At 37.1% G+C, this 26,058-nt stretch overlaps 1 protein-coding gene across 1 annotated transcript in view; it reads left to right on the top strand.

The window, feature by feature from the left end:
* The window catches only part of CUBN (cubilin), a 307,219-nt gene that overhangs the window by 27,190 nt on the left and 253,971 nt on the right, over positions 1-26,058 (top strand). Inside the window, exons 13-17 of the mRNA XM_015146561.3 lie at positions 220-332; positions 3,157-3,391; positions 15,504-15,685; positions 18,411-18,573; positions 19,713-19,903. Of these exons, the coding sequence (XP_015002047.3) occupies positions 220-332; positions 3,157-3,391; positions 15,504-15,685; positions 18,411-18,573; positions 19,713-19,903 (884 nt within the window). The remainder of the gene's footprint in view (positions 1-219; positions 333-3,156; positions 3,392-15,503; positions 15,686-18,410; positions 18,574-19,712; positions 19,904-26,058) is intronic.

Genomic DNA, 26,058 nt, shown 5'->3' with positions numbered 1-26,058 from the left:
TGGAGCAGGTGATGAGGCATCAGCTGGGCTTTGAACAAGAGGTGGGATTTCTATGGAAGTTTGCAGAAAAAGGGGACAGAAAAGAGGGAATGCCAGGGCTTTTGTCTCCAACCTTCATTACTCATATTTTCTCTAAATGTATCAGCAGCAGGGTTACAGTTGCCCAACCTCTTCCTTTTAGGAAACTCTGAAAAGCACAGTTCATGTTTTCCTTTGTAGTTTGTGGAGAGTCCTTGTCAGGAATAAATGGAAGCTTCAGCTACAGGAGCCCGGATGTTGGTTACGTTCATGATGTTAACTGCTTCTGGGTTATCAAAACTGAAACGGGAAAGGTAAATGTAGTAACTCCTGTCCAAATACATATTATATTTGTATATATAAATATGGAGTATGTGTATATATTACATAAAATACATACAATGATAATTCAACTATCATATATTGAGTGCTTACTAAGTACAGAGTGCCAGGATTTTGGCTAGACATATAACTACCTTTCTATAAGTGTACATGAATTCTTTGAAATAAGTAACAGGGGTTGGGCGTGGTGGCTCTCGCCTGTAATCCTAGCACTTTGAGAGGCTGAGGCGGGTGGATTGCCTAAGGTCAGGAGTTTCAGACCAGCCTGGTCAATATGCTGAAACCCTGTCTCTACTAAAAATACAAAAAAAAAAATAAAACACAAAAAAACAATTAGCTGGACGTATTGGCACATTCCTGTGATCCTAGCTACTTGGGAGGCTGAGGCAGGAGAATTGCTTGAATCCAGGGGGTGGAGTTTGTAGTGTGCAGAGATTGTGCCACTGTACTCCAGCCTGGACAACAGAGTGAGACTCCATCTCAAAAAAAAAAAAAAAAAAAAAAATGGTAACAAGGCCAGGCCTCGTGGTTCAGGCTTGTAATCCTAGCACTTTACGAGGCTGAGGTGGGCGGATTGCCTGAGGTCAGGAATTCAAGACCAGCCTGGCCAACATGGTGAAACTGTGGCTCTACTAAAATGACAAAAATTAGCCAGGTGTGGTGATGGGTGCCTTTAATCTCAGCTACTTGGGAGGCTGAGGCGGGAGAATCATTTGACCTCAGGAGGCAGAGGTTTCAGTTAGCCGAGACTGCGCCACTGCACTCCAGCCTGGGCAACAGAGCAAGACTCGGTCTCAAAAATAAATAAATCAATCAATCCTCTTTTTATAGATGAAATAATGAAAAGTAGGTGAAGCTAACCATTTTTTGTTAACACTTCTTAGCTTGTAATTGGAATAGTTGAATTTCAAAGTCAAGTTTATCTGGTTCCAAAGTCCATGCTTTCTCTGGTATGAATGATTCTCTACACTGGTTGACTGACTGCAAGCCACTAGTTAATTTGTAAAATCATGTTACTGAGACAGTATTTTAGAAGATGGTCACTCAGTATTATGTTGAATATTATGCAAAAATGGCCACTGATATGAAGATAGTTTTCTTATCAAGTGTCTTCACTCTGCTGTGTTCTAGGCTAAGTGCTTCATTACAGCATTCCATTTTTAACTCTCATAACCCTGAAAGATAGAAATTATTATCTTCATTTTGCACATGAGGAAACAGAGCCTAGTGCCACTGAGAAGTGTGTCCAGGTGCATGTGGTTCGAAAGTGGCATGCAGTGACTCAGACACAGGCCAGTCACCTCCAAATCCTGTCACTCTGAGCCGCTGCATGAACGCTTTTCAAATTAAGACCCAAGTCCAAGGTTTTTAGTGCTTTTATACCCAACATTAATTACCCAGGCAGTTCTAAATATTGTTTCTCAACCACCTCCTGGACTCATAAAAATGAAGTGGTATGTCTGAATAGATAAAATTTTCCCTTGAAATCCTATTAACTTTTTCCAGCAAACTATTACAGAGGGCATTGTACAAGGGTCAAAAAACATTTTTTTCCCTTGAGGAGGGAGGACTATTTGGGACCTGGTAACCTCACACTAAAATAAACTTCAAAATAAATTTCCCAGTGGGTATGCTATGTGAATTTCCTTCCTTCCATTTAGTTTTCATGAATTCTATTTCCTGGCATTGAAAACATTCTTTTGAAAAAACTATTCCTAGGTGAGAAACTTGTAATACTTTTGTTACCAATTTGTAAGAAAATTCATCTTGTTTTTTTCTTGATTATTGTGATTTTTTATCTTCTCACTTATAATGGACATAATATGGTAGAAAATACATACAAATCGGGATAGTTCAATTAACAAACATTTGAGTTTTGTTTAAACTGTTTTAAGAGAGAAAGTCATGTAGTAGTAGGTAACTGATCTTAAAATACCCTACCACAGAATTTCAAAAATTCCCGATATTCTTTTTCATTAACTGAATATTGTTGTGATTTTAGGTTCAGATGAAAATTAAATCTGACAGCCTTCTTTTGATTGTTTATCTCAAATGAGGTTGTCAGTACATTATAAGTTATATTACTGTATTTGAAGTCTGTATTCTAATCCATTCGGACACATTTTTGTGTTTATTCTCTTCTACTTGTATGCTCAATATTTTTTCCTATTACCTTCTTGTCATTCTCTACTCTTGGTATTACTCATCTTTTAATTATATCCAGTCCCTGAAGCCTTCCAGGCCTTGCATGTCTACATCCCGCCTACTCTGCCTACACCTGAGCGTGTCGGTCTGGGCTGGCATCAGAATCTTAGCCCCTCTGGAATCAACATCCCTGGCGGGCAGTGATGAACATCTGTGTGTTTGTTACAGGCCACAGGTTATTCAGGGAGTCAGGGTGTACATTCTTGTGAATGGTAATATTAGCCAGTTAAACTTAATTCAGGTAGATTTTCAAATCTCCAATTTATTTTACTGCTTTAAAAACAATGTCCGTTATACATTTGAAATACCTTGGTCTGGTGGACTTGATAAGTGTAATGAAATCAGGGTAAATCTATGTTAGTAACATTAATATTTTTTGATATATTTCGATATTAGTTGAAGTTTGTTTTTAATGATATTTAGCACAAGTCATTTAATATGTAGATTGACATCTGTACTGGTGGATAACTAGGAAATGATAGATCTAGCTCTTGAAAGTGCCTCAGTATGAATGCTGCCTAGGAAGTGGGAGAAATACTTTAAAATTCACAAGGAAGTAAAAGATAATATATATGGCCTTTGTATTTTTAGGTCCTGCGTATCACTTTCACTTTTTTCCGATTAGAATCCATGGAAAATTGTCCACACGAGTTTCTTCAGGTTTATGACGGAGATTCCTCTGCCGCTTTACAACTTGGAAGATTTTGTGGCTCCAGCCTCCCTGATGAACTCCTCAGCAGTGACAATGCTCTCTATTTTCATCTCTATTCTGAACATTTAAGAAATGAGGGAGGCTTTACAGTAAGATGGGAAACACAGCAACCAGGTATGTATGAACCTGGAGAAAAAAAGAAGCAAAATTTTGAGGTTATTCAGTTTTCTTAATCAGTGTTAGACTTTTGGATACATGAGATGTTTTGGGATCTGAAGATATATAATATTTTATAATTATTTTATTTTATTCATTTATTTATTTTGAGACAAGGTCTCACTCTGTTGCCCAGGCTGAAGTGCAGTTGCCTGATCACGGCTCACTGCAACCTTGACCTCCTCTGCTCAAGTGATCCTCCCACCTCAGCCTCCTGAGTAGCTGGGACTACAGGTGTGCACCACCATGCCAGGCTAATGTTTTGTGTGTTTTTTGTAGAGATGGGGTTTCTCTATGTTGTGCAGGCTGGTCTCAAACTCCTGGGCTCAAGCGATCCATCTAATTCAGCCTCCCAAAGTGCTGGGATTGCGAGCATGGGCCACTGTGTCCAATCATAATTACTTTAAAATCAAATCAATCTAGAATGAATTAGAATATATTTTGTGTCTAAAGACAACAAAATTAGCATGAAATAGAAGGGATTAAACATGAGTCTTAGTTGGTCCCTTGTCAAATTACTGAACAGCCTTTTTATAAGCTCTACTAGTAGTTTACTGCAGAAATATTGAGGACATTGTCCACTCCTTCATGTAGTATTCCTTCATCTTAATGACCACTTACTTAGTCGCTTTTTCTTTTTGTTATTATTTTGTTTTAATTATTCTATTTTCTTTCAAGTTTTTACTATGAAAGTTTTAAACAAATAAAAAGTAAAGAGATCAGTATACCAAGCCCACAATTCATTCATCAATACATCTGTGGATCAATTTCAGCATTTTCCCATCTTTTTAATTGGTGTTTTTATCTATCCTGATGCTGCCTAGACTTAACTTCTGAAGCTTGAAATCTGAGAGTGTAATTTCAACTTTGCTCTTTTCAAAGATTTTGGATATTGTGCATTTCCATATAAGTTTTTGAATCAACTTGTCAGTTTTCCCAAAGAATTTTATGGGAATTACATTGAATCTATAATTAACTTTCGAAGAAATGACCTCTTAAAAATACTGAGCCTGCCAATGCATGAAAATAAACTGTTTTTAAATTCAGTTCTCTTTTAATTTATCCTGGCAATGTTTAATAACTTTCAGTGTGTAAGTATTCCATATCTTTTGTTAGATTTATTTATAGATATTTGATATATTATGCTTAGTGAAACATTAATTTTCTTTCTTTCTTTTTTTTTTTGTCTCTGTTGCCCAGGCTGGAGTGCAGTGGCATGATCTCAGCTCACTGCAAGCTCCGCCTTCCGGGTTCATGCCATTCTCTTGCTTCAGCCTCCCGAGTAGCTGGGACTACAGGCGCCCGCTGCCATGCCCGGCTAATTTTTTGCATTTTTTAGTAGAGACAGGGTTTCACCATGTTAGCCAGGATGGTCTTGATCTCCTGACCTCGTGATCCACCCATCTCAAAGTGCTGAGATTACAGGCGTGAGCCACTGTGCCCGGCCTAGTGGAATATTAATTTTCTAAAGTTTAATTTTTCACTTGTTATGTAAAAATATGTATTTTTTAAATATTTGATTTTGATTTCATATGCATTGTTAAATTCATTCATCAATTCTAATTATTTTTTGTAGATTCTTTTGGATTTTTTAACATACATAATTACATCATCTGTGAATGAAGGATATTTTTCCCCTTCCTTTCCAGTCTTTGTAACTATTATGTCTTTTCCTTGACTTATTGCCCTGATTAGGACCTTGAATACCACACAGAATAAAAGTGTTCAAAAGGAAATTCTTGCCTTTTCTCCAGAGGCACGGGGAAATGCTCAATATTTCACTGTTGAATATGATGTTAGCCGTAAATTTTTGTAGATAACTTTTATCAGATGAAGGGTGTTCTTTCCTGTGTCGACTACTATTGCTGTGTAACAAATTTACCACAAATTCAGTGTTGTAGAACATTAATCATTTGACTTTGTTTCTGATTTTGTGGACCCGGAATACTGAAAGAACCCAACATGACAGTTGCTACTTGAAATCTATTCAGCAGTTATAAGCAAGTGTCAGCTGGGACTGCAGCTGTCTAAAGGCTGGACTGGGCTGAATATCCAAGATGGCCTACTCCAATGGCTACCAATTGATGCTGGCTTTCAATGAGAGTTCACCTAGGCTATGGACCTGAATGTCTACATATGGCTACTCTAAAAAGGTGGTCTTAGAATAGTGAAACATTTTTCGTGGCAATTGGCTTCTCTCAGAGCAAGCATTACAACAGAACCAGACAGATGCTGAATGGGATTTTTTCAGCCTGTGTTTGGAAGTCATTGTGTTATTTCTGCCATACTCAATGGGTTAAATTAGTCACAATGTGACGCAAATTCAAGGGGAGGGGACATAGGCCCACTTCTAAATGGGAGAGGTGTCAGAATTTATAAACAATTAAGAAACACACACCTTTTGTTCCTAGTTGCCAAGAATTTTAAAAAATCATGAATGAACGTTGAAACATATAAAATACATTTTCTGACTCTATTGAGGTGATCATGTTTTTTGTCCTGTATTCCGTAAATGTAGTGAGTTAAATTGATTGATTTTGAATGGCAAATCAACTTTGCATTCATCAAATATTTTCCATTTGTTCATGGCAAGTTATGCTTTTTATACATTCCTAGATTTTATTTGCTAATATATAGTTTTAGAATTTTTATATCTATATTTAGGAGATATTCTTTTGTAATTTTGTCAAGTTACAAGTAATATCAGTCTTTTAAAATTAATAGAAAAGTGTCCTCTCTTTTTATATTCTCTGGAAGAATTTGTGTAAGATTGGCAGTATTTCTTCCTTAAATGTTTGAAATAATTTACCATAAAGTTAATTGAGCCTGCAGGCTTCCTTGTGAGAAGGCTTTAAATTATGATTCAATATATTTAATATAGATCTATTCAGACTTTACATTTCTTCTTTTTTCAGTTTTGGTAATTGTTTTCTCAAGAAACTCATCTATACTTTCAGAATATTTTCGTACTATGTTTTAGTGTTCGTGGGCTCTGTAGTGATGTCCTCTGTTTTCATTCCTGATATTGATAATTTATGTTATCTTTTTTACCTTGATAAGTCTTACTAAGGGTTTGTTAATTTTCCTAATCTTTTCAAAATTCCAACTCTTAGCTCTGTTAATGTTTTCTGTTGATTTTTATTTCATTGATTTTCTTCATGGTTTTATCATTTTCTTCCCTTGTGTTATTTTGCACTTAACTTACTGTTAGTTACTTTCAAATTTTTTCCTAGCTTCTTGACTTGGAAGCATTGAGAAATGAGTTTGAACTTTTTAAAATTTCTAATGTATGCACTAAAGCTAATGCATTTTCCTTGGAGAACTTTTATTTGCATCCCACAGGTTTTAATATGTATGTTTTCATTAGCATTCAGCTGAAAGTATTTTCTCATTTTTATTTTGAATTCTCTGTGACCATAGGTTTTATTAAAATTATACTGTTTATTTACTGATGTGATCACTAATCATGCAGTGTATTATTTCAATATTTTGAAATTTGTTGAGATTTACTTTATAGACTAAAGTCTATTTTGGTGCATTTATTGTATGGACAGGAAAGAATGTATATTCTGCGATGGTTAGATGTAGTCTTCTACCTATGTTAACTTAGTAAGTTGGTAAACAGTGTTTTTCAAATATTAAATTTCTTTACTGATTTTAAAAAATATTTGCTTTATTACTTAGTGAGAAAGTTATAGTAAAATCTCAAACTATGATTATAGATTTGCCACCTTTTTGTTCTGAAACTTTTGCTTTATGTATTTTCTTATATTATTTTTATCTTCTTTTCCCAATATTTCAAGCATTTATGCTTTTCCAGCTTTCCTGGAGCCTAATTGACAAATAAAAGTTATATATATTTAAGATGTACAATGTAATATTTTGATATATGTATACCTTGTGAAATGATTACCACAATCAAACTAACATATGTATCATACATAGTTACCATTTTAGTCAATATGGTGAAAATGTTTAAGATCTACTCTCAGCAGTTTTCAAGTATATAGTACAATATTGTTAATGATAGTCACCATGCTGTACATTAGAACCTATTCATTCAAGAGAACATAAATGTTTTACCCTTTGACCAACATTTCCCTATTGCCCCCACTTCTCAGCTCCTGGCCACCACCATTCTACTTTCTGCTTCTATGAGTTTAACTTTTTTTAGATTTCACATATAAGCGAGAGCGTGCAGTATTTGTCCTTCTATGTCTGGCTTATTTCACTTAGCATGTCTCCCTGTTTCATCCATGTTGTCACAAATGACAGAATTTCCTTTTCTTTTTAAGGATAAATAATATCCCATTTATGTCTGTGTCTGTGTTTGTGTGTATTTATATATTGCACATTTTTCTTTATCCATTTACCTGTTGATGAGCACTTAGATTTATTCCATATCTTGGTTATTGTGAATGTATTGGGAATAATGCTGCAATGAACATGGAAGTGCAGATAGCTCTTCCAGATATTTATTTAATTTTCTGTGGATATATAACCAGAAGTGAGATTGCTGAATCATATGGTAGCTCTGTTTTTAACTTTTTGAGGAACCTCCACATTGTTTTAAATATGGCTGTACCAATATACTTTCAATCAGGGTTCCCTTTTCTCCACATCTCATCGATACTTGTTATCTTTTACCTTCTCGATAATGGCCATTCTAACAAGTATGAGGTGGCATCTTATTGTGGTTTTGATTTGCATTTCCTGGATGATTACTATGTTGAGCATTTTCTCATGTATTTGTTGGCCATTTGTATGTTTTCTATTGAGAAATGTCTATTTGGATCCTTTGCCCATTTTTAAGATTGGGTTAATTTGTTTTGTTGATATTGAGTTGAGTTTTTTTTATATATTTTGGTTGTGCTTTTGTGGTCATACCCAAAAAAATCACTACTCAGACTAATGTCATAGGGCTTTTCCTGTATGTTTTCCTGGATTAGTTCTTCAGTTTCAGGCCTTATGTTTAAGTCTTTAATTTTGAGTTGACTTTGTATGTGGTGTGGGATAAGGGTTCATTTTCATTTTTCTGCAAATGGATATCCAGTTTTTTCAGCACCAATTATAGACTATCCCTTACACGTTGTGTGTTCTTGCCATGTTTGTCAAATATCAATTCAGCATAATGTATGGATTTATTTCTGGGCTCTCTATTCCATTCCATAGGTCTATATATCTGTCCTTAATGCCAATACCATACTGTTTTGATTACTACAGTTTTGTAATATATTTTTAAATCAGGTAGTGTATTTTTATTTTAAATATATTTTAAAATTAGGATGCCTCCAGGTTTGTTCTTTTTGCTCAAGATTGCTTTAGCTATTTGAAGTCTTTTGTGGTTTCATATGGATTATAGGATTCTTTTTCTATTTTGTGAAAAATACCATTGGAATTCTGTTAGAGATGGCATTGAATCTGTAGACTGCTTTGCATAGTATGGACATTTTAACAGTATTCTTTCAATTTGTGAACACCAAATATTTTCTTTTTTTCATTAACGTGGTATAGTTTTCAAAATGCAGATATTTCACTTTCTTGGTTAAATTCATTCCTACGTATTTAACTTTTTGTCACTATTGTAAATGGGATTTTCTTCTTAATTTCCTTTTTGTATAGTTAGTTGTTAATGTATAGAAATGCAACTAATTTTATATGTTGATTTTATATCCTGTAACTTTACTGAATTAGTTCATCTATTAGTTCTAAAAGTATTTTGGTGGAGTCTTTAGGGTTTTCTATGTATGAAAGATCCTGCCATTTGCAAACAGACAATTTTACATTCTAATGGGATCATTTTTCTTCAGCCTGAAGAACATATTTTAATATTTCTCACAGAGCCTGTCTGCTGAAGTCAGATTCACTCAGCTTTTGTTTAAGAATGCATTTTTCACCTAATTTTTGAAGGATATTATTACACATAGAATTTTAGGTTGACCGTTTCCTATTAGCTCTCTAAGAATGCCACATCAGTGTCTTGTGACTTCCATAATTTTGAGGGGGAGAGGAACCTCAGCAATAATTCTTGCTGTTCTCCTGAAGATAATGTGTCTTTTCCTCCCCCCTCACTGCTTTTTTGTGTGTTTATACTTAATTTTCCACAACTTGATTATGGCATATCTAGATCTGGTTTTCTCTGTGTTTGTCCTGCTTGAGAGTCACTGAGACTTTTGAATCTATAGGTTGCCTTCTTTTATACAATTTTGAAAATTTTCCGCCAATATTTTTTCAAATATTGCATTGCCACTTTTTTTCCCTTTCTTCTCCCTCTGAGACTCAAATTACACATATGCTAAAAGTTTTGACTGTTTCTAATAGCTCTTAGGGTTTTATATCCTTGCCTTCTTTTTTCGCTCTGATTCTATTTGGTTATTTTGTTTTGGAAAGTCTGTAAGTACAGTAATTCTGTTTTCTGCTGTGTCCAATCCACCATTAAAACCCACTCACCATGTAAAGAGTTCTTGTTTTCAGATGCTATATTTTTCATTTCTAGAATTTCCATTTGATTTTTTAAATATAGATTTTAATTATCTGTTGAAATGTTCTTCATCTGTTTTGTCAACCTTTTCCTCTAAGTTTTATCATAGTTATTTTGGAGTCATTGTTTGGTAGCCTCAGTATCTGGTATGTTTCTGGCTTTGCTCAGATTGCCTGTTTTATTTATTATTGGTTATTGTTTTTTTTTAACTACTTCCTCACAGGCCTAGTCAGTTTTTATTGTGAGCAGGACATTGTACGTGATATGTTGCAGGGATTCTGGATTATATTATCTTCCTCTCAGAAGGGTTGGGTTTTGTTCTAGTAGGCACTTATGTTCCTAGCAGATCACTTTCATTCAATCAAGGCTTGAATTTACAGGGGACCTATTTCACATTTTTTGTGAATCCTGGTGGATTGCCATATTTCCTAGAACATGAATCTTACTCCTGTAGCATACTTTTCTGGCATTTTAATTCAGTTCTCAGGGTTTTCACAAAAGTATCTCCTTTCTGCCTGAATGAGGTAACACATCCCTTCAGTATTTATTATGCAGCCTCTCTTCAATTCTTAGCATCTTCCCTCCCCCCAAAACTGTTCTCTGTTAGACCTGACGTCTTCTCTGTGCATTTGCAGCTTGCAAGTGAGCTAAGGACCTAAGGAAATGCCTGTACATTTTTGGGGTGCCATTTCCATGCAGCTGCTTTCCTTACAGTATGCAGCTCCAAAACCCCAGATGCTTTGGTGGCCCTAAATCATGAGCTGTTTGTTTACAAACAGGTGTTGCCGTCTCCTTGGGCTTCACTTCTTTGAATTCTTGAGTGTGTATGGGACATACTTCATATACTTCTCTTTTCAGAGATTACAGTCCTTTGCTGTTTGTTCTCAATGCCTGAAAATGATAAAAACTAAAACAGTAATTCCTCACTATTATCAAACATTAATCGTTGTTCATTTTTTCTTAAGTGAGAGCAAGTTTATTAAGAAAGTACGGAAATAAAAGAATGGCTACTCCATAAGCAGAGCAGTGGCACAGACTGCTTGACTGAGTATACTTAACAGTTATTTTGTGATTATTTGCTGAACAAGGGGTGAATTATTCATGAGTTTTCTGGGTAATAGGTGGGCAATTCCTGGAACTGAGGATTCCTCTCCTTTTTAGACCATAGAGGGTAACTTCCTGCTGTTGCCGTGACATTTGTAAACTGTCATGGCACTGGTAGGAGTGTCTTTTAGCATGGTAATGCGCTGTAATTAGCATACAGTGAGCAGTGAGGATGACCAGAGGTCGTTTTCCTCACCATCTTGGTTTTGGTGGTTTTTGGCTGACTTTTACTGCATCCTGCTTTATCAGCAAGGTCTTTGCGACCTGTATCTTGTGCTGACCTCCTATCTTATCCTGTGACTATGAATGCCTTAGACTCCTGGAAATGCAGTCTAGTAGGTCTCAGCCTTATTTTATCCAGCCCCTGTTCAAGATGGAGTTGCTCTGGTTTGAATGCCTGTGGTTTATTTCTCCACTGCCTTTTACAAGGGCACCTTTAATCCTAAGGGTTGTAGAGGGACGACGGTCCATTTGCTGTAACTCCTTCAGGATAAATAGGGGTGATGGTATTCCTGCCTAACTATTAGGGTCTCTTGTATTCAGGGTAGAGAGGAACTTATTCAGAAAGTGTCCGTATGGTGAGGCCCACTCATAACTCTGATAAAAGGTGATATCTGCAGTCGGCCAATTGGTGCTGCAGTCTGTTTCCTGTGGGTTGGGGGTTTCCTCAGTATTGTCCCTGTGGAGTTTGCCAGGAAGATGTTATCAGAAAGGAGTCCTGATCTAGACCCCAAGAGAGGGTTCTTGGACCTTGCACAAGAAAGAATCTGGGGTGAGTCCATAAAGTGAAAGCAAGTTTATTAAGAAAGTAAAGGAATAAAGAATGGCTACTCCATAGGCAGAGCAGCCCATTGTTCAAATTTGTTTGTGAAATAAATGGGTTGTTTGTTCTGTAGATCATCCCACATCTTGGATTTTGCTGTTTGTATTCTACCTGCCATTTGTCGTGTTGTTTGTAAACTGATACTTATACCAAAAAGTTTGGTTAAATCTAGGGGGTTTATTTGGTAAAAAATAATCTTTTCAGGAGCTATATGAAATCTGCTTGTCTATTATGACGTTATCATTGGTCAGAGTGTTCTGATCTCCTCAGGTTGAACTTCCTATTAAAAGCCTCTTTTGCACTTCCTCTAACGCTTTTAGCATTCTTTAGGTTCATTATTTATGAACCTAAATAATAACCTCATATTTATGAATATGAGGTTAGAATAACCTCATATTTATGAGTTATTCTTTGCCACCTACAACATGATCATAGTTTGATTTTATTATTTCTTATTTATTTATTTATTATTTGAAGTTCTTTAATAGAATCGAACTTACTCATATCAGCTATTTGGTTGCTCTCATACAGAGATCATGTAGGAAAGGTAGGATAAATGCTTGATTTTCTCTCTTTTTCTTTCTGTTAAAAGTATTCAAATTAATAACTTGGTTCCTTAGCATTCTTCAAAATGGTCACTTACTCCATTTTATTTTGTTTTGTTTTTGATATCTGTACATTTATATATTGTATCATATTTGATGTGCTTTAATCAATTCTAGGCATTTAAAAATGTTCCATTTTTCCATATTATGTTTGTTATGTTTGTTAATAATTTGTTTTGAAAACTCTGGAAAGTTTTCCAGTTAGTTTCTGAACTTCTTTAACCAAACTCCAGTTACCTTTGAAAGCTTCTTTGCTTTCTGGTCTAAAAAGATGTTCTAGGCTCTTCCTGCACATTATTTACTCTCAGGACTGAAAACCCTGATTTCCCTAAAGAGCTGCGACTCTTACCATGGGAAATGGTATTTAGATCTCACAGCCTGGGTGCTACAGATGGCTGTTGTTACTGGGTGTGTCATTGTCCCTAGACCTTTTGGTGGACAGAATTAGAAAACACTGTTTTGTTGTTTTTAAAGAAAAAATACACTATATATTCATAGTGATCTTACACTATTGAGATTACAGAGTTGCATATATATATATATATTTATTTATTATTATTATTTTTTACTTTACATTTGTACCTCTTCTCTCATACAGTGAAAATCTTGGTTCCCAATGACATGAACATGTTATTTATGTACTTAGTCCTACTGTATACATTTTCAAAATAGCAATACTAATGTTATTACTAGTAGTATGATAACTGGAAACCATTTAAGATTTCTTTGCTCTTTTTTGTGTATTTAAAATATGTTTTGCTTGAGCAGTATAGTCAAATTACAGTGTTTAAGGTCCCCTGGAATATTTCCACTCTCTATGATTGTCAGCTCAATGCAATTATTTCGTCAGTTTCACTTCGCTTGCGATTTTAAAGAGTTTTTTCATTTCCTTCGAATTTTGCTTTATAATTATGTGAAATATATTTATAGTTCCAAAGCCAAATCAGTGGGCTGGTAGACTGAGAGAAGTCTAGCTTTTTTTCCTGTCCCTTCCACTCTGTTCTTTCTTCCCCCTTAGAGAATAGTTTTTATTAGTTTTTGATTTATCCTTCTATTTAAAAATAAGCAAATGATCACATATAATTGTATTTTCCTCTGTCTTAGATGAAAGGGAGCATAATATACACACTGGTCTATAGTTTGCTTTTTTTCACATCATATATCCTGGAGATTACTCCATAATCAGAGCATAGTATGCTGTTATGTGATGTCTCATTTTCTGTTCAATCAGTACTCTATTGATGGACATTTGGCTTGTTTCCAGTCTTTTGGTCATCTTCTTTTTAGTCTTTTATTTTTTATTTTTGAGACAGGGTGTGATCATGGCTCACAGCAGCCTCAACCACCCAGGCTCAAGTGATCCTCCTGCCTTAGTCTCCCCAGTAGCTGGGACTACAGACACACACCACCATACCCAGCTAATTTTAATTTTTTTTATTTTTTGTAGTGATGGGGTCTCCCCATGTTGCCCAGGCTGTTCTTAAACTGGGCTCAAATGATATTCCTGCCTCGGCCTCCCAAAGTGCTGGGACTACAAGCATGAGACACCATGCCCAGCCTTGTTTCCAATCTTTTGGAATTCCAGATGTTACTGCAACAAAATACCTTATTCACTTGTCATATTGTATTTTTGCCAATGTACCTTTGGGATATCTTTCCAAAGGTAGTATTGTTTGGTAAAAAAACAAAAAAAAAATGAAATGCATACGTTTTTGCTAGCTATTGCTATATTCTCTTATGCAGTGACTGTACCATCTTGCCTTCTCTAGCAATGTGCGAGAATGCCTATGTCCCCACAGCCTCTCCAATAATTTGTTTTCAAAACTCTGGATTTTTAACATTCTGAGCGGTAAGAAATGGCATCTCAGTGAAGCTTTTATTTGCACCTTCTTTGTGATGAGTGATGTTGAACATCCTTTCATATGTTTAAGAGACACCTGAACTTTTTTCAGTGCACTCTGTTCATATCTCTATTGTTTTTAGAAGTTCTGTATATTTTGGGATAATAACTCTTTGTTGTGTATTGCATTTTTTCTTGTCATTAATCTTTTACTTTGCTTATGGTATTTTATGCATTTAAAACTGGTAACTTTTAAAGTATTACATTGGGAAATGCATCTTCTTCTGAGGAAGTGAGATGTTTTCCCAGTAGGAACCATGAGACTCATGGAAGTAATTTTTTTTCATTTTTTACTTTGACAGCAACATTTTTATTTGAACAACCTGTATAGCTATGTAAATTTCATATCTTGCTCATCTAAAATGTCACCTTATCACACTTATTTCTAATGTCTGTATTAGTACATGATAGTTTTTTATTATTGTTTCTATCATTTAATTTACAGTAGCATTTCTCATAGAAATCTAAGTCACTATAAATTCTTTGTTAAATAAATGTGGGTATTAATGAAGAACAGGTTCTTCCAGTGACTGGTCAGCAACGTTAGGGGGCTGGTGTGGTATAATGAGGGTGGTAGTGGGGTCAGCATCAGAAAGCCTGGCTCAGTCCCTCACTTGCTCCATTCTTGGAACACTGGCTCGGTCACTACAGACATTTGAATTTTTTCATTTATAAAATGAATGTTTTAACTATATGATAGTATTAAGAAACCTTCTCAAATGAAATTTAGGTAGCACTTAACCATTTTAATATGCAAAGTGATCTGATTTGTTGAAACACATAGGGGTTGGCAGAAGTTCTGGAATTCTTTACAATTTCACATACAGAAATTAATATCCTCAGAGTGAAAAAGATGACTCTACAATCCTGGTATTCATCCCTCAGATGGTCCAGCCCTGTTTAAATTGTGTCAGCATGTGATGGCTCACAAGCACAGAACTTGACACATGGGTGATTCATTTATTTATCAGTTGATACTTCTAGACTTATAACTTTATAAAACTGGAAAATATAAGTCGTGTTTAATTTATGAGGGTGTGTAAAACCACTCATAGTTATTTAAACAAAGTTTGGCTTCTTACACCAAGGACTCTGATCATTCTCCATGAATTATAACATCTATACAAATGTAACATTATTTTTCCTTCTTATTTTAGAGTGTGGAGGTATACTGACTGGTCCTTATGGTTCTATTAAGTCTCCGGGGTATCCTGGAAACTACCCCCCAGGAAGAGATTGTGTCTGGATTATTTCAACTAGTCCTGACCTCCTGGTAACATTCACTTTTGGGACCTTGAGCCTTGAGCACCATGATGACTGCAACAAAGATTACCTTGAGGTAAATAATTATATTTAGATAGAACATATCACAATATGATTAGGACTCAGGGCACTATGGTCTAGCCATGCCCATGGATGATCCCAAAATATTGGCAATAGTTACGTGTATTTCTCAATAGTCAAATCAATATCTAAGTCTTGTGAAGTCTCTATTTTTAATTGTGCCTGTTTGTTGCTTCTTCTTCTGGGTTTCATTTGAATCTGGGAAACAGATTACCTTGCCCTGCTATGGTGTTACCTGGAAGCCCACACCCCTGCCATGAGAATGCAGAATTTATGAAATAAACACTCAGTAATAGCCATCTCCTTCAATGCAGATTCAAACCTTCAGTTGTCTGTGGCAAACTGGCAAAGTCTTTTACAATGTAACTGTAGTATTCCATGAAGAGGCCAGGCACAGTGGTTCAAGCCTGAAATCCCAGTACTTTGGGAGGCCGAGGTGGGTGGATCACTTGAGGTTGGGAGTTGGAGACAGCCTGGCCAACGCGGTGAAAACCCATCTCTATTAAAAATACAAAAACTACCTGGGCCAGGTGGCAGGTGCCTGTAACCCCAGCTACTCGTGAGTCTGAGGCAGGAGAATCGTTTAGACCCGGGAGGCGGAGGTTGCAGTGAGCTGAGATCATGCCACTGCACTCCAGCCTGGGTGACAGCGTGAGGCTCTGTCTTAAAAAAAAAAAAAAAAGAAAAAGAAAAATGATAGTGATTGTGTTGAACTGGTTTAGGTTCCTGGAATAAATTAATCATTATTACTGAGAGGAGAGGTATCAGCCGAAGCTCATTCTGCCTACCCAAAAAGATTAAAATATGGAGAAGGAGAAAAGGCTCCTATACTCAAATGCCATTTATACGTAGGTGTATCAAAAAGTGTTGCTCTTCATTTGTAGACTGAAAAGATAATGGAGAAGATTGAGTTCCTAGGTTGTCCTGTATTTTTTTTATCACCATAAATCTCAGCCACTTGCAGTAATGCTAAAAAGACAATATGCATTTCCAAGTCCATTAGAGAAGAATGGAGTTCAATGGAATTATTCATAAAGGATAGAAGGATGTGGCTGTCAAAAAGGGGCTCCGCAAGTAAAAGTCATTAGTAATTCAGCAATAATGGATTTGAAACCTTTGGGAATGACTGGAAGATCTGTCTCTCTCTGGAAAATTTCTGCAAAATGGTCATTTAAATGTTGACAGAAAAGTGAGTTATCTTGAAATTAATTTTCAATAAATTCCATCAAGTTAAAATTAGAGGCTTTAAAAAATTCCTACACATTCATTTCTGGAGACCATATGATAGAAAGTGTCAACCACTCTGACAGTATTGAAATGTCCCTCATTTCTCTTTAAGCTACAGTATTTCAAAGAACCAGTTAAATATTAGAATAAAGTAATGCTGCCATATAACTTTGATCTCAGTAAAAAAAGTAATTTGAGGCCGGCCAGGCGCGGTGGCTCACGCCTGTAATCCCAGCACTTTGGGAGGCGGAAGCGGGCGGATCACCAGGTCAGGAGATTGAGACCTTCCTAGCTAACATGGTGAAACCCCGTCTCTACTAAAAGTACAAAAAATTAGCTGGGCGTGGTGGCAGGTGCCTGCAGTCCCAGCTACTTGGGAGGCTGAGGCAGGATAATGGCGTGAACCCAGGAGACGGAACTTGCAGTGAGCTGCGACCACGCCACTGCACTCCAGCCTGGGCAACAGAGGGAGACTCTGTCTAAAAAAAAAAAAAAAAAAGAAAAGAAAAGTAATTTGAATAGACAAAATTGACCATATTAAAATATTCTTCAGTTCATTGACTCCTCGGTGGTCTATATAGTATAGAATTTGCAATTACAACAGAATTGTAGAGAGATTGACATGATTATAAAATAGATTAAAAACCAACAATTAAAAAAGGATTTCTAAGGTCACATCATTATCATTGTAGTACTTACTATCAAAGTTGCATTTTTAGATTCACTAACCTGTCTTTGTATTGTGTCTAATCTGATGGCACTTCCTCTCTACCTCTGATTCTTCTGAAACCTGAACCAAGTTATGAATCAGTTGGCATCAATGGTGTTCCTTCTTCTGTTTTCTTTGCTTATATTCATTTTCTTCTAGATCACTAAGAATTTATAATGAAAAACAATCAAAGGGGAAAGATATTTGATTAGTAACATCATGAGAAAAATTCAAACTATATGTCCAGCCTTGGAATTGAAATCCAGTCACAGGCCAGGAGCGGTGACTCATGCCTGTAGTCCCAGCACTTTGGGAGGCCAAGACAGGCAGATCATGAGGTCAAGAGATTTAGACCATCCTGGCCAACATGGTGGAACCTCATCTCTACCAAAAATACAGCAATTAGCTGGGCGTAGTGGTAGGCGCCTGTTGTCCCAGCTACTTGGGAGGCTGAGGCAGAAGAATTGCTTGAACCTGCGAGGTGGTGGTTGCAATCAGCTGAGATCGCGCCACTGCACTCCAGCCTGGTGACAGAGCAAGATTCCATCTCAAAAAAAAAAAAAAAAAAAAAAAAAAGATTCAGACAGAGAGAAGGCATTGGGGTGATGGGAGAAGGAGACACCCTTTGCTGAACCTTAGCCATAAGTTAGATTTGGATGTGATGGGTAAACTTCCTTGAGCGATCACTTTTAAATGACAGATTTTCTAAAGTTAATATCCAAAGTGACCTAGTTTGTTAAAAATCTGACCACTTTCAGATTAATGATTCATCCTTTTGTTTTAGATTCGAGATGGTCCTTTGTATCAGGACCCCATTCTTGGGAGGTTCTGCACCACTTTCTCTGTCCCACCGCTCCAGACTACTGGCCCGTTTGCCAGAATTCACTTCCATTCGGACTCCCAGATTAGTGACCAAGGCTTCCATATCACCTACTTAACATCACCTTGTAAGTAACCTACCAGTTGAGAGCTTAAGAGGGACTTGAAGGCCAATGCTATGCTTACATCTGTTTTATATTTTAATGTGATTCAGAGGATGACTGACTGTCTTAGACCAAGAACATTTCTTTATACATATTTCTCTCACAGCTTCAGATTTTTTCTTTATCTTCTCAATGCTCTATTATTAATACTGCAATATCCTTTGATCCCTAAATTATGGGATCCACATCATTATAAAGATGTATGAGGCACCCAAACTTAAATAATTCAGGACGCCAGTCCCTCGTGGTGTTTGATGTTTAGTTGTGAGAGAGGTTTGTGCATGTGAGCAGTGCAGTCTCTCTGGATTTTATCCTCGAATCGAGTCCAGCTGCGCAGGGGCTGGGACTGGCTTCCAGCATCACAGTGTCCCAGACTCTAGAGCTTCACTTCCAGCCAAATACTATTAGCTGTTAGGAACTCACTTGCTTTGATACCTTAAAACAAACAAAACAACAAAACATAGGAAATACTCTATGATTTGGGTTTTTTTAGGGAAGTGGAGGATTTTGTTTATGACATCTATTATTGTGCCCTTAATAAGCATTCACAGAAAAAATACCTTTTAAGTTTCAATATCAGGAAGAGTAACAATGAACATCTTTACTTGTCCCCTTTCTTCATTTCCTTTTCTTTCTGCAGAATCTGGTGCCAACCTCCTGTTCCCCTTTCAATTGTTTTCTGTGCAAATCAACTCCCCCTGGCTACATCTTGCTATTGTGTATTCATTTTTTCTTTAATCTGCTTCATGTATACAGTTATATAGTTCATTTTGTTACATTTTTTATAACCATCTCAAATCTTATTGGAATGAAACAGAGCACTAATGTATTTAAAAAGCAATTTATGAAGAGAATAGTAGATTGGAAGCTAGATGACACATCTCTGCATCTATTTCTTTAAGCCACTGCAGGAATGTCCCACAAACACATCAAATTGAAAATCTTAAAATTAGAGGCACAAGCCTATGGAGGGTGAATAAAGCGGGTATGTGCTTGTGTGTGTGTGTGTGTGTGTGAGTGTAAATTTTTAGAAACTGGATCCAATGCCTGCGAGCCAGAGCAATGCCATTGGCATGACCTGTTCGTGTCTTCCCTGTTCTTAGCGGATCTGCATTGTGGTGGGAACTACACGGACCCAGAGGGTGAACTCTTCCTGCCTGAGTTGTCTGGGCCTTTCACTCACACCAGGCAATGCGTCTATATGATAAAGCAGCCTCAAGGAGAACAAATACAAATCAACTTCACCCACGTGGAGCTGCAATGCCAGAGTGACAGTTCTCAGAATTACATCGAGGTAACTTTTACTACTCAATCGCCCTTAGATGACATTCATCAACGTTTTTATATTCTGCAGAGTGATGGTCTTCAAAAGATTGTTGGGCCACCAGCAGCCAGATCACCTGAGATCTAGTTAGAAATGCAATAATAACTAAGCTCTAACAACTAAGGTGCAGGCAAATAAGTAAGGCTCATAGGATATACTAATGATATACAGATGTATTATCTAGAATAATTAATACAGGAAAGAACTCAACCCAGGAAAGTGAAGGGATTTGCCCAGATGACCCAGCTAGTCAGTGGTAATGAAGTTTAAGTGTTGAATGATCCTTGTTTTGGAGGTTAGGGTTTTCCCTTCATTTATTCTGCTTGCTCTCCTCCAGATATCTTTAATTGTGATTTAAGTGTGGGTAATGATTGTAATACAGGGAATATTTGAAATAGAGACAGGCCGTTTTTGTTTGCTGGACCTGGTATTTATTTTGCTTAATGATTGGTCAAGCCACAAATTAAAGTGTTGAGCAAGATAAAACATTGTTTTTTGGGCACAATCATTTTACATAAACTAGAGAAGAATTTACAATTTGGTTTGTTTGTGCAAATTAAATCCATTTATTCATCCAGGAAAAACCTATGTGACCTCCTGTCCTCTTCTTTCTACATTTAGACAGAGGAAACAGAACTGTAGCATAAGATCTAGACCTAGTTGAAGAAGTACATTGGCCATAGCACTACAGCAATATGTATGTATATATGTATCAATTTTTTTTTTTTTTTTTTTGAGATGGAGTTTCGCTCTTGTCGCCCAGGCTAGAGTACAATGCCGTGATATCGGCTCACCGCAACCTCCGCCTCCTGGGTTCAAGCAGTTCTACTGCCTCAGCCTCCCGAGTAGCTGGGATTATAGGCATGTGCCACCACACCCGGCTGATTTTCTATTTTTAGTAGAGACGAGGTTTCTCCATGTTGGGCAGGCTGGTCCTGAACTCCCGACCTCAGGTGATCTGTCTGCCTTGGCCTCCCACAGTGCTGGGATTATAGGCATGAGCCACCACACCTGGCCTGTATTTTTTTTTTAATGCTCCATTTTTTTTGTTTGTTTTTTGTTTTTTGTTTTTGTTATACTTTAAGTTCTAGGGTACATGTGCACAACGTGCAGGTTTGTTACATATGTATACTTGTGCCATGTTGGTGTGCTGCAGCCATCAACTCGTCAGCACCCATCAACTCATCATTTACATCAGGTATAACTCCCAATGCCATCCTCCCCCCTCCCCCCTGCCATAATAGGCCCCAGTGCATGATGTTCCCCTTCCTGAGTCCAAGCGATCTCATTGTTCAATTCCCACCTATGAGTGACAACATGCAGTGTTTGGTTTTCTGTTCTTGCGATAGTTTGCTGAGAATGATGGTTTCCAGCTGCATCCATGTCCCTACAAAGGACATGAACTCATCCTTTTTCATGGCTGCATAGTATTCCATGGTGTATATGTGCCACATTTTCTCAATCCAGTCTGTCACTGATGGACATTTGGGTTGATTCCAAGTCTTTGCTATTGTGAATAGTGCCGCAATAAACATACATGTGCATGTGTCTTTATAGCAGCATGATTTATAATCCTTTGGGTATATACCCAGTAATGGGATGGCTGGGTCAAATGGTATTTCTAGTTCTAGATCCTTGAGGAATCGTCACACTGTTTTCCACAATGGTTGAACTAGTTTACAGTCCCACCAACAGTGTAAAAGTGTTCCTATTTCTCCACATCCTCTCCAGCACCTGTTGTTTCCTGACTTTTTAATGATTGCCATTCTAACTGGTGTGAGATGGTATCTCATTGTGGTTTTGATTTGCATTTCTCTGATGGCCAGTGATGACGAGCATTTTTTCATGTGTCTGTTGGCTGTATGAATGTCTTCTTTTGAGAAATGTCTGTTCATATCCTTTGCCCACTTTTTGATGGGGTTGTTTTTTTTCTCATAAATTTGTTTGAGTTCTTTGTAGGTTCTGGATATTAGCCCTTTGTCAGATGAGTAGATTGCAAAAATTTTCTCCCATTCTGTAGGTTGCCTGTTCACTCTGATGGTAGTTTCTTTTGCTGTGCAGAAGGTCTTTACTTTAATTAGATCCTGTTTGTCAATTATGGCTTTTGTTGCTGTTGCTTTTGGTGTTTTAGACATGAAGTCCTTGCCCATGCCTATGTCCTGAATGGTATTACCTAGGTTTTCTTCTAGGGTTTTTATGGTTTTAGGTCTAACATTTAAGTCTCTAATCCATCTTGAATTAATTTTCGTATAAGGAGTAAGGAAAGGATCCAGTTTCAGCTTTCTACTTATGGCTAGCCAATTTTCCCCAGCACCATTTGTTAAATAGGGAATCCTTTCCCCATATCTTGTTTTTGTCAGGTTTGTCAAAGATCAGATGGCTGTAGATGTGTAGTATTATTTCTGAGGACTCTGTTCTGTTCCATTGGTCTATATCTCTGTTTTGGTACCAGTACCATGCTGTTTTGGTTACTGTAGCCTTGTAGTATAGTTTGAAGTCAGGTAGCATGATGCCTCCAGCTTTGTTCTTTTGACTTAGGATGGTCTTGGCAATGCAGGGTCTTTTTTGGTTCCATATGAACTTTAAAACAGTTTTTTCCAATTCTGTGAAGAAACTCATTGGTAGCTTGATGGGGATGGCATTGAATCTATAAATTACCTTGGGCAGTATGGCCATTTTCACAATATTGATTCTTCCTATCCATGAGCATGGTATGTTCTTCCATTTGTTTGTGTCCTCTTTTATTTCACTGAGCAGTGGTTTGTAGTTCTCCTTGAAGAGGTCCTTTACATCCCTTGTAAGTTGGATTCCTAGGTATTTTATTCTCTTTGAAGCAATTGTGAATGGAAGTTCATTCATGATTTGGCTCTCTGTTTGTCTGTCACTGGCGTATAAGAATGCTTGTGATTTTTGCACATTAATTTTGTATCCTGAGACTTTGCTGAAGTTGCTTATCAACTTAAGGAGATTTTGGGCTGAGATAATGGGGTTTTCTAAATATACAATCATGTCCTCTGCAAACAGGGACAATTTGACTTCTTCTTTTCCTAACTGAATACCCTTGATTTCTTTCTCTTGCCTGATTGCCCTAGCCAGAACTTCCAACACTATGTTGAATACGAGTGGTGAGAGAGGGCATCCCTGTCTTGTGCCAGTTTTCAAAGGGAATGCTTCCAGTTTTTGCCCATTCAGTATGACATTAGCTGTGGGTTTGTCATAAATAGCTCTTATTATTTTGAGATACGTGCCATCAATACCGAATTTACTGAGCATTTTTAGCATGAAGGGCTGTTGAATTTTGTCAAAGGCCTTTTCTGCATCTGTTGAGATAATCATGTGGTTTTTGTCTTTGGTTCTGTTTATACGCTGGATTATGTTTATTGATTTGCGAATGTTGAACCAGCCTTGCATCCCAGGGATGAAGCCCACTTGATCATGGTGGATAAGCTTTTTGGTGTGCTGCTGGATTCAGTTTGCCGGTATCTTATTGAGGATTTTTTCATCGATGTTCATCAGGGATATTGGTCTAAAATTCTCTTGTTTTGTTGTGTCTCTGCTAGGCTTTGGTATCAGGATGATGTTGGCCTCATAAAATGAGTTAGGGAGGATTCCCTCTTTTTCTATTGATTGGAATAGTTTCAGAAGGAATGGTACCAGCTCCTCCTTGTACCTCTGGTAGAATTTGGCTGTGAATCCGTCTGGTCCTGGACTTTTTTTGGTTGGTAGGCTATTAATTATTGCCTCAATTTCAGAGCCTGCTATTGGTCTATTCAGGGATTCAACTTCTTTCTGGTTTAGTCTTGGGAGAGTGTAAGTGTCCAGGAAATTATCCATTTCTTCTAGATTTTCTAGTTTATTTGCGTAGAGGTGTTTATAGTATTCTCTGATGGTAGTTTGTATTTCTGTGGGGTCTGTGGTGATATCCCCTTTATCATTTTTTATTGCATCTATTTGATTCTTCTCTCTTTTCTTCTTTATTAGTCTTGCTAGCAGTCTATAAATTTTGTCACTCTTTTCAAAAAACCAACTCCTGGATTCATTGATTTTTTGGAGGGTTTTTTGTGTCTCTATCTCCTTCAGTTCTGCTCTGATCTTAGTTATTTCTTGCCTTCTGCTAGCTTTGGAATGTGTTTGCTCTTGCTTCTCTAGTTCTTTTAATTGTGATATTAGAGTGTCAATTTTAGATCTTTCCAGCTTTCTCTTGTGGGCATTTAGTGCTATAAATTTCCCTCTACACACTGCTTTAAATGTGTCCCAGAGATTCTGGTATGTTGTATCTTTGTTCTCATTGGTTTCAAAGAACATCTTTATTTCTGCCTTCATTTCTTTATGGACCCAGTAGTCATTCAGGAGCAGGTTGTTCAGTTTCCATGTAGTTGAGCAGTTTTGATTGAGTTTCTTAGTCCTGAGATCTAGTTTGATTGCACTGTGGTCTGAGAGACAGTTTGTTATAATTTCTGTTCTTGTACATTTGCTGAGGAGTGCTTTACTTCCAACTATGTGGTAAATTTTGTGATGTGGTGCTGAGAAGAATGTATATATCTGTTGATTTGGGGTGGAGAGTTCTGTAGATGTCTATTAGGTCTGCTTGCTGCAGAGTTGAGTTCAATTCCTGGATATCCTTGTTAACTTTCTGTCTCGTTGATCTATCTAATGTTGACAGTGGGGTGTTGAAGTCTCCCATTATTATTGTATGGGAGTCTGAGTCTCTTTGTAAGTCTCTAAGGACTTGCTTTATGAATCTGGGTGCTCCTGTATTGGGTGCATATATATTTAGGATAGTTAGCTCTTCCTGTTGAATTGATCCCTTTACCATTATGTAATGGCCTTCTTTGTCTCTTTTGATCTTTGATGGTTTAAAGTCTCTTTTATCAGAGACTAGGAATGCAAGCCCTGCTTTTTTTTGTTCTCCATTTGCTTGCTAGATCTCCCTCCATCCCTTTATTTTGAGCCTATGTATGTCTCTGCGTGTGAGATGGGTCTCCTGAATACAGTAGACTGATGAGTCTTGACTCTTTATCCAATTTGCCAGTCTGTGTCTTTTAGTTGGACCATTTAGTTCATTTACATTTAAGGTTAATATTGTTATGTGTGAACTTGATCCTGTTATTGTGATGTTAGCTGGTTATTTTGCTCGTTAGTTGATGCAGTTTCTTCCTAGCATCGATAGCCTTTACATTTTGGCATGTTTTTGCAATGGCTGGCACTGGTTGTTCCTTTCCATGTTTAGTGCTTCCTTCAGGGTCTCTTGTAGGGCAGGCCTGGTGGTGACAAAATCTCTAAGCATTTGCTTATCTGTAAAGGATTTTATTTCCCCTTCACTTATGAAACAGTTTGGCTGGATATGAAATTCTGGGTTGAAAATTCTTTTCTTTAAGAATGTTGAATATTGGCCCCCACTCTCTTCTGGCTTGGAGAGTATCTGCCAAGAGATCTGCTGTTAGTCTGATGGGCTTCCCTTTGTGGGTAACCCGACCTTTCTCTCTGGCTGCCCTTAACATTTTTTCCTTCTTTCAACTTTGGTGAATCTGACAATGATGTGTCTTGGAGTTGCGTTCTCTGTATTTCCTGAATTTGAATGTTGGCCTGCCTTACTAGGTTGGGGAAGTTCACCTGGATGATACCTGCAGAGTGTTTTTCGACTTGGTTCCATTTTCCCCCTCACTTTCAGGCACCCCAATCAGACGTAGATTTGGTCTTTTCACATAATCCCATACTTCTTGAAGGCTTTGTTCATTTCTTTTTCCTCTTTTTTCTTTAGACTTCTCTTCTCGCTTCATTTCATTCCTTTGATCCTCAATCGCTGATACTCTTTCTTCCAGTTGATCGAGTCGGTTACTGAAGCTTGTGCATTTGTCACGTATTTCTCGTGTCATGGTTTTTATCTCTGTCAGTTCATTTATGGCCTTCTCTGCATTGATTATTCTAGTTATCCATTCTTCCATTCTTTTTTCAAGATTTTTAGTTTCTTTGCGCTGGGTACATAATTCCTCCTTTAGCTCTGAGAAGTTTGATGAACTGAAGCCTTCTTCTCTCAACTCCTCAAAGTCATTCTCCGTCCAGCTTTGATCCATTGCTGGTGATGAGCTGCATTCCTTTGGAGGGGGAGATGTGCTCTTATTTTT

The sequence above is a fragment of the Macaca mulatta genome, chromosome 9, assembly GCF_049350105.2.
Source record: "Macaca mulatta isolate MMU2019108-1 chromosome 9, T2T-MMU8v2.0, whole genome shotgun sequence".
In the NCBI taxonomy this organism is placed as follows: domain Eukaryota; kingdom Metazoa; phylum Chordata; class Mammalia; order Primates; family Cercopithecidae; genus Macaca; species Macaca mulatta.
Note: the sequence above shows the minus strand (reverse complement) of the source record. Positions and strands in the feature narration are given on the sequence as shown.